This window comes from Patiria miniata, unplaced genomic scaffold (genome assembly GCF_015706575.1).
Source record: "Patiria miniata isolate m_02_andy unplaced genomic scaffold, ASM1570657v1 HiC_scaffold_5, whole genome shotgun sequence".
Lineage (NCBI taxonomy): Eukaryota > Metazoa > Echinodermata > Asteroidea > Valvatida > Asterinidae > Patiria > Patiria miniata.
Genome location: NW_024037072.1, coordinates 17783064 through 17796984, shown reverse-complemented (window position 1 = coordinate 17796984; position 13921 = coordinate 17783064). Strand labels below are relative to the sequence as shown.

The following is a 13921-nucleotide window of genomic DNA, read 5'->3' as shown; positions in this document are numbered from 1 at the left end:
ACTGAATAAGTTACAGCAAATTTCCATTGCAGTAGCATTCTGCCCATTCTCTATCCTTAAAATTTGAAAATTCCTGTTATGGTTTTGTCACCACAGCCAGCATTACGAGGGACGGTCACATGACCGTGGATCATCAGGTGACCGATGCTTTGTCTGTAGCAACTACGGCCATCTCAGCTACGACTGCCCCAGCAAGAGAGGCGACCCCAGGGAGCGTAATGATCGCAGAAACAAAGGGGGCTCCAAAAAGGTAACGCTGTGCCTGTGTGAGTCTAAGACTGTGGCTTTTGATAACATGCAATCTGTGGCATGAGCCATAGCCAAAGAAAATGTATAAAGTTGTTCAAATACAGAACCTTATATCTGTGGTTGATGAACTCAAGAAAACAACACATTTTGTTTTTTGACAATGGGGTTGTTAATGTGGAGAGTAGTGGGCACAATGCTTTTTTACTGTACCTGAGTTGTCCCGTGTGTGCAGTGATAACATGCCCTTTTTCAGATAAACCTGCCCTCATCTGATCCTTGAGGTCCAAAATGGCAAGTCCTACTTCTGTTAGATGCTTAATACCTGTGATTAAAGCCCTGTCCGCACTGGACTTTTTTTGGTCAAACTAACCGAGACTATGGGTACTTTTCCCATTTTAAGTCCAGTGCGGACAGCCTAGGACGTTTTCCTCTCAGTTACTTTTCCTGAGTCCAGCGGTTACTTTTACTGGCCAACTGCTGCCCAGGAAAACTTCCCACGCGCCCAGGAAAACTGACCGAGTCGCTTTTCCCGAGACGATTAGTCCAGTGCGGACAGTGCGAGTCGGTAAAAGCGGCTCAGGAAAGCGTACATCCGGCCCAAGCGCCCTGTTATGCATACAGAGACCGCACGAACCTGCACGTGCAGTGGCCGAACATTTTGTAGAAACACGCTGCGGTGTATTATCAAGTCCGAGCGGTAAAATCTCGTTAAAATATATATATTTCAACGGACAAATACATACACAGAGAAGAGAGATCACATTCTGAGAATTAATTTGCGGAAATTCTCTTTCTCCACCGATGTATTGTTATTTTCTACGATCCAAATTCGTCCTGATACGCTACTGTATCATGCACGGAACATCATGGTCCGGTACCGTACGTAGGCCGTAGTCACTGGTTCCTGGCCCACATCATAGCTTCGATTCTGTAAGCATGCGATGGGAACCAACGAATACTGATGGCACTGCTGCCGCACGGAACATCGTACAGCGGCATGGCTTCGACGACGTGCATCACAAATGCGTCAGAATTATAGGCCCTTTCGTCAAGATTTAGCGTGTCAAGATGAAATAATATCGTGTAAACGATTATGTTATGCATGCAAATGGCGTGTGTAATATTACTGAGCGTATCGGTGGCTGAAAATGTGATCGGCAATTTGTTTTCTGCGTACGGTGAGTCATTATACTGACACTGTGACAGCTCGGTTACTTCTCCCACGCGGTCGGGGTAAAATTTCCCGTGTCGAAAGTCCAAGTGCGGACAGTGGTCACATTTGACCATTTTTCATTTTACCATCGTCTCGGTAAAACCTTCAAAAAATAAAGTCCAGTGCGGACACGGCTTTAATCACTCGCTTAATTCCATGAAAGTGCAACAATTTTGAATCTAAGTTTCTTTTCCTGGCTCAATCACAATTGTTCATTGCACTCCATATCACTGAATTATGACCATGTCATTGGTATGGTCTTACCATGTTCCGCAGTTAGCTTTTACATGTTCCTCCGAGTTAGGACGTTGGTTGTGAAAGAAGTTTGTCAGTGCCTACTGCCTAGTCATTCCAGAGGAGTCCCATCCTCGGAACGTAGCTTTGCCTTTGCAACCAGCAAAGCGTACAATGATTATGTGAAAGCGTACGTCTCAGATTAGAAAATGAACAAGTCTAGTTATAAATTCATTCAGTGGAGTAAGCCTAATTCCTGAAGCTTTTTTTGTGTGTAAACACTGTACAATTAGTTTTGGCATTAACCTCGTTTATGATAACTGTGTCCTTTTTCAGAATTGGGGAAGGAAGAACCGCAAGTATTAGATGTGTGGTGATGTCAGGATGGCTCCTAACACGACCAAAGATTAACTTCTCAGGGTGTGCTTATTTTCAAGACTTTTTGTGTTGCCAGCATTTGTATTTTGTGTAAAGGTCAGAAGAGAATTTCAAGTTGTTTTAGTTGTAATGCTGGTTCTTAAGCCTGCTGCACACCTTTACAATTTTATCAGTTCACTGGATCATGCGGTTGTTGGACGTACAGATCGGAAAGGTGTGCGTATGAAATATCGGCCCAATCTGACCGTACACTGGGCGAACGGATGAAATCAAACATGTTTGATTTTTTTCGCATCCAATATCACTGGATCCGATGTCACCAGAAATATGTGCGAACAGCACTTCGATTTCACCAGACGCCGTGTTTATGTTAACCAATCAGATTCATGAAGAAAGTCACATGATTCAAAATTGACGGCTGCCATTTTGTCAGGTGACTGGTCATCATGAGACTGGACATCATGTGACTGATCATAGTGTGACTGATCATCATGTGACTGATCATCATGTGACAGATAATAGAACAGAATCGGGCATGTGTGCGGGTAACGTTGCGGTCTCCGCAACGGTGAAAAAAAAGGTACCAGTGATCTGGTGAGCCAGGAAAATCGGAAAGGTGTGTGGATTTTTAATTTACTTCCCTCCCCCTTCACGCAGCCATTCCCTGATAAGTGAAGTCGAGCTGCTGTGTGGAAGAGGGCACTATCAACAAGTTCAATCCAATCCAGTCTTTGAAACTTTGACGCTAAGACCATGAGCTTACCTCACCAGCACATTAGCTTGGAACATTGGCACTTGGGCCCTGAACATACCGCATGCACATTAGCTTGAATACAGTGCACATCATTATTATTTATTTCTGGTAATGAAACCAAGGATTCCTCAAAAGTGCCCTAGGCACTGTAGCTCGCAAGCCTGAAGAAACCTGTAGAGAGGAGACAATGAGAAGAATCTACAATTTTAGCAGAGCGAGGAAAACCCCAGACGAATATTCTGGGGAAAACCCACACATTCATGCAGAGACTGAAAACCCAATCCACATGTTGGCCCAGGTGGGATTCAAACCCAGGTCACAAGAGTGGAAGGCGAGGAAAGTACTGCTACACCAACCTGATTCCCCATCTCGTGAGGTATGCTCAGAATTTCTTGGGTTTGAGAGCAAAAGTTCCCGAGAGTGGATTTGATTCATCTTGTTGAAAGAACCCTCTACCACAGCATACCACACATGCCAGGGGTTGGGACTGGTAGAATAAAATCCAAATCTGCTATTGGACCAATACTGGTAAAAATTCAGTTATATATCTTGAACTGGTGTTTTGCAAGACTTTGATGAAGTTTTACATTATGTCCTAAGAGTAAAATCACAATTGACAATTGTTGGGTTTCACAGTTGTTTTGAGTTCATTGGCAATTTGACTTAACTGGTTTGGCAATTGCGTATGGTTCATGGGATTTTGTCTCTCAATTCAAGCAGGCCACAAGACTTAAATAAATGACATCAAAGACCAACTCCAGATTTTGGCAAATTCTGAAGCCTGGTTGATTAGTTAGGTGATGTCCTTTTTTGTCCAACAGAAGATGTTTCCAATACAATTTTCATGTGAGATATGTAATAGGCCTACATTTTCATGAGACTTTTGTGCAACACAGATTTTATTCACGCAAAAGCCCCAATTTTGAACTTGGTGTCTTTCTATTGCCTAGTTTGTGTGTGTTGTATGGCATTATACTGTACAGTGTTTGCACAGTGCTCTGTAAAAGTCTACAGAAATCATTCTTAGTTTGTTTTATTCCTTACTGGACTACTCTAGTTCGTAGAAAAAAATGCTCACTTTGTACATATCATTTCCTAAGTCAGTTTATGTTTGTTGAAATGATTACAGTTTAAAGCAAATTAATATTAGGAAAAAAGAATGAAGAAATCGGAAAAGAAAGAAAACGTTGGAAAAGAAACACAATGATGTCATAACCTGCAGCGAATATGCAGGGAATTTATTTGTTTTTTTTAAGTCCATTTTTTTACCCGGTATTTTTGTAATAGAGTGAGCTATTTCATATGGAGCTCCAGAGGTGCCATCCTAGAGATTGAGATCCTGACATAATTTGTCACGGGATGACGACATGTTTTAAGAGGGATGCCAACATTCTCGGCTAGATCTGTCGCGGGTAACGCAATGCTGAAAGTAGGATCCCGAAGTGGTGAGACAGTCTATCACGGGATGACAACATAATGAAAGAAGTATGTATGTCGACATCCCGAGATACCTTCGAATGCTGTTTTGTGGAATTACGAAAAAGCAATCCTACTTTCAGGATGTCGTCAACTGGTGATGAATTTTCTCAAGTTGTCGACATCATACTCTTGGGATGTTGTTATCCCTAGGACGTTATCCCTGTCATTATCTGAGGACGTCGACATCATATTTTTACGATGTCATCTTCCCGTGATAAAACATCTCAGGACGTTGACATTTACGTGTAGGATGTCGTCATCCCATGAAAAGTTATCTCGGCATCTCAACATCTTGGATGGCACCTCAAGAGCTCCATAGTTATCTTTCAAACACTGCGGTTCAAGTTTAAAAAAACTAACTAATTTTGACAAAGTTCATTGTTTTGTTCTGATTGTACATTGTATTTATAATATACAAAGTTCATGAAGACGTCAAAGTTAAGTAACTTTGCCTAGAACGTCTGTAATTCAGAAAAGTTATCTTCAAAATTAAAAACATTCGCGTTACATGTATTTCGCTGTTCCTCCTAAAAAAAGTGGCTGAAAATTAACAAAATCAAGACAAAGTCCAATAAATTACTTTTTTTAAGTGTTTGTTCTTGCCATAAAAAGTATGGTTTGCATGATAAATACTTTTGATACACCTGTAAGAAATATGTACATGTAGTTTTCTTTAGATGGAAAAATATATATATTTATGTTCTCACTTGAAGATTTTTTTTAATCAGTCAAAAGTAAAGAAGCATAATAACCAATTTATATTCCTTTCGTGTGGTTGACCGAGGTGAGGTAATGTAAGTAATTAATTGATTTATTTACTTTCATTTCTCAACTTCCTTAGTTTGGAAAATGACACAGGGTGTCTTTTCCCTGATAAGATGATATATACCCATTCGTTGTATTAATCCAACCATTATTTTACACAGGAGAAGAATGGATTATAAATGCGTATATTGTTATGGATTTACCTGTTGTCAAACTATGGTTCTTATTTGTCATACACAATGGTAATGTTTTGTATGTTACCATTGAACAATGGACCGATGTAGTACGCTCCGCCCAATGCGCACTGGACAAATTAACACGTGCTCCTCACCAATGCCACACTGCATTTTCCTGCCGCGCGCATCATACGCGCGTGCACGCTTGTCGGACTTTTGTGCATGCACGTCGGACCTAAATCACGGCTGTGATTGGTTTGAACACCATGGCCGGTGCTTACTGGATCGGTCCATTGTCGTGGAAGGCTAAAACAAAATGTGGAAACAAATCCAAGTGGTAAGGAGATTTGCATTCCACTGTTTACAGCGTTATCCTTAAATCCTTTTCCCCCTTGTTTATGTGGTACTCCAAGAGTTGTCATTTTTGACGTCTTTTACTTTGCTGTGTAGGCTACATAAACAGCACTTCGTCACCAGTTCCAATAAAACTTAGGCCTGGACAATGCTTGAAAATCCTCCGTACTGCTCAAGGATGTCACTGGCCAAGCCTCAACATATTGATATCGACATATGTTGACAGGCACTGCCGCAGGATTTAGGCACTAGGCAGTGGTCACCCCTCCACGGACCATATTCAAGAAATAATGGAGGAATTTGCAGGATTGAGGCTATGCTATTTTTCCATGAGGCCAATTGGAGGATTTTGCAGGATTGAGGCTGCATCCTAGCAAAAATGCCTAGGGATCACTAATACGCATTGAGTTGAAAACGTTACCGTATATAACCGAATGTTGTTTTAATGGAAAAAAATGCATTCGCACCTCTTACAACGGTTTCATGTATGCCATTATGAGGCATTTCATTTTTCGTGTAACACCACTATATATACGGAGAAATATTGGAGTCAACCCGCCCTGCTGAAGATGTCCTTTGTGTCGCATAATCCTCTGAGCAGTGTCGTCCCAGTCTCTTTGAAATTACATGTATGACCAGATTTATTACCCCCGACCTACTTGGCTTTTGGATTGCGAATCTTCAAGAGATACTCTATCAGTTCGGAATGTCTGGTCTGTTGTGGTCTGTGACCTTAATGGCTCCTTATAAGAGATTAACTGTCGGTCATAATCCGTCTGGATAAATCAAGTGGCGTTCACGAAATGATGCACCGTTATACGCCGAATACTTATATCATGGTCCATCAAACTGAATAAGATGCTAGTATGGCCTTTGAAGACTAAACGCATGTCCCCTGCACAGACATTCCTTCTCCGTAAAATAGAAGGGAAAACAATTAACATCTATAGGGAAGTATCGCCGCTACAATTGGCAATTCAACAACAAAGGGATTCAACGGAGGTATGTTAAATGCCCGAGTGGAGTGTTCCTCAAAATAAAACAGACCCGCCCGAGAGGTTTGTTGCTTTCAGGAGCATCCACTGGAAGGTGGTACATTCTCCTTTTCGCATGCCTCTTTGGAGCTGTACCAAAAGAGGAAGACAATGGTATTTGCAGGTTAGCTATTGGATTTGTTTAAGCTCTGACAGGAGCTTCTATACATGTCACTGGTCGGTCGGTGAGTCTGTTTGTCCGTCCCCGATAATTGACCACAAATACTTGACTAAATGCCATGCCATCGTCATAAAATACCCTCTTGCTGACGGTTTTCGGAACACCGGTTTTGTTTGGAACGATGCGCATGCACGTTTATTTTGCATAGTTATGTCTGTCCCCGAAAAAATAACTACCAAATTGTAATTTTCAAAATAAGCAAACAAAATCAATTAAATACTTTAACAAAAATTGTTTGTGTTTATGAATAGTTTGTAAATGGAGGCAAAATATGTGCAGTAATGTTATAGTCACGTGGTATTTCTCACAAATCGCTATAAGTATTTTTCAGCTCTGACATGGATCATTTTGATAGATTTCATGTTCTGATTGAGACTTCCATGCAAGACGGCCAGATCTTATTGTGCACTCGCACTTGTTCTTTTCTTTTTGAGATACGGTGCACACAATTGGAGGGCCCAAATTCTAGCGCCCCCTTTTGTGTCTACCATACGACAAAAAGGCTAATGGCGAGGAAGAATAGGCAACGGTTGGGTTGAAAGAGGCTGCAATATTAATCCTAACTCCCTAGGGGGTGTGCAAAATCATATGAAAATTTGAGGATTCGGGACTGTTAGGGCTATTGGCAAGCTTGGATGTATAGGTTCTTCCTACAAGTATTGGCTTGACAACCTATAAACCACGCGTAGGCTAAATCTTTGTTTGAAGCGCTGCTTTGCTTTCTTGAAGTCTACCTTTTCCGTTCTCATGAAATGTTATTATCCACAAACCTCATTTCAATAATCATTACACCTTTCAAAGCTTCCTACTGGATGTATTATTGTCGCTTTAGGCTAAATACTTCAACTTCTCTGCAACTTGTGCAAGGCTGACAGAGCGGGGCAGGCGTCATTCGATGAAAACTTCTATTCATTTGCACACCACTTTTCATCGGTTGTGTTGTGTTGCCATCCAGCACTCCAGACACAAGAAATATTGAGTTTCAAGAACATAGGTCTGTGAGCTAGGGTTTCCTACCTCCATGAATATTTTCAGTTGGTTAAATCCGTGCTTTACGTGATGTATTTCTTGTAGGTCCACTTTCCCCACCGCGTAGTGGCTATCTCAAGTGCAGCTCCATCCCGAAACTTAAACCCCATGCGCCTAAAAATGTATTTTCTTGTGTTAACCTTCAAGGCATTGTGAAGTAACGGAACAGGGCTCAGGTTTAAAACCCCATAAAGATGCTTTTTGCATAAGTGTATCGCTCAAAAGCATGTGACACGACCCACCTGTAGTAACCTACTTGGAAAGTATGGGTTGAGTTGATCAGTAATTAAGTTTGCCTATTATCGATCGGTTGATAAATTCAATTAGGCTCAACAATCAGATGTACCAAATTAATTAATCCAATCCAATGATCTTATTGACTTGCTCACTGGATTGCAGGGGAGGTGTCAGAATGTGTTTATAACTTTTCCGATCTGTCACAATCTATTCCTCCTCCCTCCCACTAACTTTTCTTTCCGAGAACACTCCGTGAAGGATGTCACTGCGCGTGTCATGCCGAGCTTTTAAGCTCCTTCAGGGAGGCTTAAAATGACCATTATCAGTAACCCGCTATATACACACAGGAGACGGATAATAAAGAGCTTATTTGGTAAAAGTCCGTGAATATAACTGGCTCATTATGTAAGAGCCATTATAATTGACGCCTCCGCATATCCCTCTCGGATCATCGACCATAATAAGTCTGTCGACGAGTACCACGAATCAAACGATGGTTGTCCGAGGAACGTGTTGGTGTGTGGGTTCAACTATTGAAACTGCTCTACGATGATGTTTCTATGTGGGATGCAGAGCTAGTGTAGGGATGTCTTAATCATTACTGGTAGTGGTGGGCTGTTGGTGATTTGGAGTGGAGAGTAAGTTGGTGAGTAATAAAACTTCAATGTAATCTCGCTTGAAACGTTCAGTTTTTAACATTAATAAAGTTCAAACCGATCAAACGACGGTTATTGTCAAAGAAGCTTCGGGAAATGAAATTGAAGTTCGATTATAAGGGTTATAATAAATTATTCTCCATTAAGAATGGCGAGCACCCAGGTGCCATTGACATTGCACAGAGAACAAGTTTTTGATTAATGATGACTCTACTTCACCTGCAGTTGGAATATCGTACATTTAAAATCGCATTACACGTTTTCTGTTTATATTACATTCCGGGGGAAAAAAAACCTGATCCTCGGCGACTTCGCACTTGCGCTAAACTTCAAATATTTACATTCACGGTCTCACTCTCATCCACTAGGCAATTCAGATTCAATTGTTTTCAGTTATTGCTTTTCCAGAAAGCGATGCAGTTTGATGAAAACAAGTGATCTTTTTGCACTGTAAATCAATGTTCAGCAAAGGTCAAGTGCGTGTGTTCCAGTGTTGTTTACCGGTAAGCGAGAGGAGACAAAAACCAAGTATTCTTCAATTTAGCTGCATGCAGGCAAAGAAAGGGTCTGCTTCTTATATTATATAGCTTTATTTGGCTGACAATGTTCAGACAGCCAGCCTTTCAATGAAATGATGAAGTTGAACATTGTGACCATTGCAAACCTTCAAAATTAAGGGTTGACACTTAGTTACAAGGCAGTGCAACTCATAAATGAAAATGACGACAAGGAGTGTCAAAATAAGAGTACCATCCATGTCATCTTTTGCACAAGGCACTGCATTGGTTTAGGTATGGCTCTGTCCTTAAACATTGGTTATTTTTTTGCAGAAGTCGCCGGATGGTCTTTTTCGTGTAAACATAATTGTTATTTCACTGATGTGGACACATTCAAGTTGCCGTCAGTGGCCTCACGCACAGCGGTGTTGTTGCCATTAGCTGAAGAGCCATAGCTTACAAAGTATGTAAATAAATATTAGTCTGCAAGAAATGACAGACAATAGTCATATAATTTATCTGATATAATGGATTTATATTTGTAAAAAAAATATGACACAAATATTGTACTTAGGGCACACACTTTGATTTCAGAGCTCGGCCGCTTACCAATGATACCTTTCCCTGCAAAACGGGGGGGGGGGGGGGGTGTCATTGGTTTAAAACAAAACTTAGTCGCAAATACAAGAAAAAGTACCCCTTGGTCACGTACCGCGTAGCCTGCCCCTGCCCTACAATATAGCAGGCAACACCTTTGGCTGTGACCCCGCTCCGCCCCGTTAAAAACACCGCCGTTTCATTTGAAAATAATAGGCATTAAAGCAATTTTGAAGCAGTTTACTTTTCAGATGCTTCATGGTCGTGGAACAGATATTGCACGCCTTGCGCCTGCAACTTTACAAATCCCTCCGAGGAGTTTGTTACAGTAAAAAAAAAACCAGAAGCAGACTCGGCAGAAGAAATTGCGCCAAACGGACTTCTCATATCTAAAGCTGACTCGACTAGTCGACTACCACATGCACACATATGCGGTGTGAATCCGGTACAAGCGAAAATGCGACAAAAACTTCCACTCCTGGGTGACTTTCAATGGTCAAGCCCCAGTTAGCGCAAACAGAAAAACAACTATATAAAGCGCATGTAAAATGGACCGGAACCAATCCTTTGACGTCGTCTTTATCCAATTTGTTTTCCTCAACCATGTGGTGTGTCAGTGTAAAACCCGAACTGAAGCCCATACATTTAACTTTGTCTTTCGAATCGCCTACTTTACACGGTTGGAAAGTTTGTAATGAGTGGATTCTTTTTTCGTTTAGTTACTTAGCCTAATTGCAAAAAAAGGAAACCTTTTATGCCATGTTAACTCTAACAAAGCGTCGAAGTACTAACCAGGACGGGGGTACACTGCTTTTCCGCAGGGTAAACATGAAGTCGTAGGAGTGCAGCATTTACCTTAACACTCTTCTGAGTCTTCTCACTCTCTATTTCTTTCAGGGTTTGACGGAAGGTTTCCTAAATAGTCAAACGAAACGGACTGCATAATCCTCCTCGTTGGGTGGCGCTATTTGTATGGAGCCATCGTTGACAGTTTTGACACAACGTACATGTACGTGACGTGAGTGGGTAGAACTCGAAAGGAATATAAAGTAGCACGCTTGACAACGCGCACGCTGACATTGGGCAACTAAACTCCCATGCCGATTCAAAGGAGCCATTCGTCAGCATCAGTCACATCCAGGGACGAGGGTTCCCCCGAGTCTGTTCATACCCGTCAAGTTGATTAGAACTTCACCTCAGCATCAACAACAGTTTAGCACCTCATATCCCTGGTGATCATTCGTACCTTTTATGTAGCGGGAAGGAGATTTTGACACCCCGGGAGAACGGTTCATGACTTGTCGAGTTGTGTCTGCTACCTATTTGAAAGCACCGCGATTTGTCTCCGATTCGTATACCACTCCAGTTAGCAGGTTGTGCGCGGCTAGCCTTGTTTAGGAGTTGCTCGACTTTCCTGCCAGCTTTTCACATTCTTATAAGCCTACTCTTCAATCAGAAGTTATAAATAACTGCTCTTGCGAATGGAGGGGAAAATGATTACTGAAACTTGATACTGTCGCACCGTCAGGGGATGTCTGGACAACAATTGTGAATTCGTCGACATCATTGCAGTTGCTTTTGAGGGTAATCCTTTTTTGGGGCCGCCACATGTGGCTAGGTAGATCACAGTAGATTGAACTTTATAATATTGTTCAAGTCACGGTGGGACTGCGACATTATAACGCCTTGGGTATAATAAAGGTGCGTGAACCTGCTTGCAGACGCCGTATTGTTGCAGAATGTGATAGCGGGAGAGATTCAAAGAATGTCCTCCTTTGAAACATTATTGATTTTTTTCTACCATGAGATTCAGCGATGTGTGTTGATGAGGTCTGAACACAATGTACGGTGATGAGCCTCATCAATGTTTAATTTGAGAGCAATAACAGCGCCAACGCACACGCCTGTGTTGACTTAAACTGCACGTACCAAAGGGGCAACCAAAGATAGGTCTCATTATTGAACGCAAGATTCTGACTGAGGCTTAAGTCTGCCTCTGTTGACGTTCAACTGATCAAGTTAAATGTTGGATGACCTAAAACCACAGGAAATACAGCTTTTCACTTATGTGTGATTGTGACTGGTTTTTTTTCATCGAGTGGGAAATTCAGAGTCGTCGTTGGATGAACTAGATGTTCTCTCCTGAGAGTGAGGAATGATGTGCGGTAATTTCGAAGATGCAAAGAAGTCCATGAGATACGGGTAAGTAAGATATTTCTATATGACACGGATTGCTTTCGATGTAATGCACATTTCAGGAATGGAATTACGCCACGTGCGTTTTACCATGCGCCGAATGTAATATTATACCTTGCTAACTTAAACGCTAGATCAGCGTCAGAGATGAACCTTAGGTTCGACCTTCCACTTCGTCCATTGTTGCTTATGGACCTACTGTTGTACTTTCCGTGAGTTTTTATGACAAATGCAGTCACAATGTTTATAAAGAGAGGCGGTCATCAAAATATTTGGGAAAATTCCAGCCTCGGCTTAATCTTGTAAATCAATCATATAAGTTGACCTATGGCATGTCCAGCTGGACTTATAGGAGTCAGTTTTCTGTGCAGAGTTTCTGGTCTTCGCTAGCAATATTATAACTGTAACAAATGGGGCGTCTAGAAGTACTTGACCTTCGTGTGCAGCTTGGTTTACGCATACGTTTCCCATATTATATTTTGGAGACATTTTATCGCGTAAGAACTCTCCGCAAAAGTGTTCAAGCTCATAATTATACGTGTCTGTTGGTTACCAATGGAATTAACCCAAAATTTCAGATCATGTAAACAAGGCATGACAAATGTTATGGAGAGAGTGTTATCATCAGCTTTGTGTGCAAGAGGGTGAGATTTAAACGCCATACGAAAACAACACTTTCAGAATGTCGATACAGTGCCGGAGACAGTGGCGGATGGCGTGTGCTGAGGCTGAAAGCTTCTGAATGAATGCAGGATCACCCCTGATGTCAATGCACATCTCCTCGATGGGTGATCCTGCATTCCTTCAGAAGCTTTCGGCTGCAGCACGCGCCTTCCGCTACCGTCTCCATATCTGTATCGACTTTGGAGGAAGCCAAGTCGAAAGTGGCAGATTCTGAAAGTAGTTTCTTTTTGTATGGCGTTTAAATCTGACCCTCTTGCACAGGGTGATGAAATTCGCTGCATAGAATTTGTCATGCCTTGTTTACACGATCTGAAATTTTGGTTTAATTCCAATGGTAAACAACACAGTTATTTAGGATCAAGAGTAGAACATATTAATTTTTTTTTTACACGTAGTAGGCCTACATGTACATGACAGGGTTTATCTCAGGACCCGTCATGCATGACGCATCTGTGCTGGGATTTCACCGATAACGTCGACCGGAACGTCCCCGCCCCCATTCATCTCGCGGTCAACCCTTGGCTATGAAAACACGGCCAATCGCAGTATCTTAAGGTTAGACATCAGTAAAATAAAGTGTCATTTACAGTTCACAACCATGCGAAACATATTCACATTCTGTCCAAGTCGTTCAAAACAAACATCAACTTATAATTGAAGTTACTAATCAATTTTTAGGGTTATAATCGAATGAATTTGGGGTGATATTTACCTCGAAAGATAATCACCTCCTACAACGATTTCAGACCGCCATTTTGAAACAAACATTCCACTCCATGCAAAAAACGATACCTTCATGTCCCATTTCATCAAAATCCTGTCTAGAGACATTCTTACCCTCAAGTGTATGGACCCACATAAGCATCTTTTGATCTTGATTCTTGGGTCTTTTTAATATTTAATAGTCTGCAACGGTGCAACCCTACGAATTTCGTCAAATTCAGAGGTTCCAGAGGTCACAGTAATCGCAACCGGCTGCTGCCAACTTGATATCGTAAATGTCGTTTACATTCTCTTGGACGTGACCGCCGATGTGTACATTCCTATAGCTTGTTTATTTGATTGGTGAGTAAACTTATACGATGGGGCGCGCGTGTCTTTGTAGAACTCACGTCATTGACTTTGCGTATGTCAAGTTTCTTGCATATTGCATGGGCTAGTATTCACCCATTATGCCAAATTCATATTTCGATCGTTTCGATTTCGTT

At 41.6% G+C, this 13921-nt stretch overlaps 2 protein-coding genes across 2 annotated transcripts in view; both read left to right on the top strand.

Moving 5' to 3' along the window:
* Positions 1-5274, top strand: part of LOC119740764 — a 44476-nt gene extending 39202 nt beyond the window's left edge. Inside the window, exons 23-24 of the mRNA XM_038216175.1 lie at positions 97-250; positions 2033-5274. Coding sequence (XP_038072103.1) covers positions 97-250; positions 2033-2062 — 184 coding nt within the window. The 3' untranslated portion in view covers positions 2063-5274. The remainder of the gene's footprint in view (positions 1-96; positions 251-2032) is intronic.
* A 5463-nt stretch (positions 5275-10737) lies between these two features.
* Positions 10738-13921, top strand: part of LOC119741261 (thrombospondin type-1 domain-containing protein 4-like) — a 74702-nt gene continuing 71518 nt past the window's right edge. Inside the window, exon 1 of the mRNA XM_038217013.1 lies at positions 10738-12035. Within this exon, the coding sequence (XP_038072941.1) occupies positions 11989-12035 (47 nt within the window). The 5' untranslated portion in view covers positions 10738-11988. The remainder of the gene's footprint in view (positions 12036-13921) is intronic.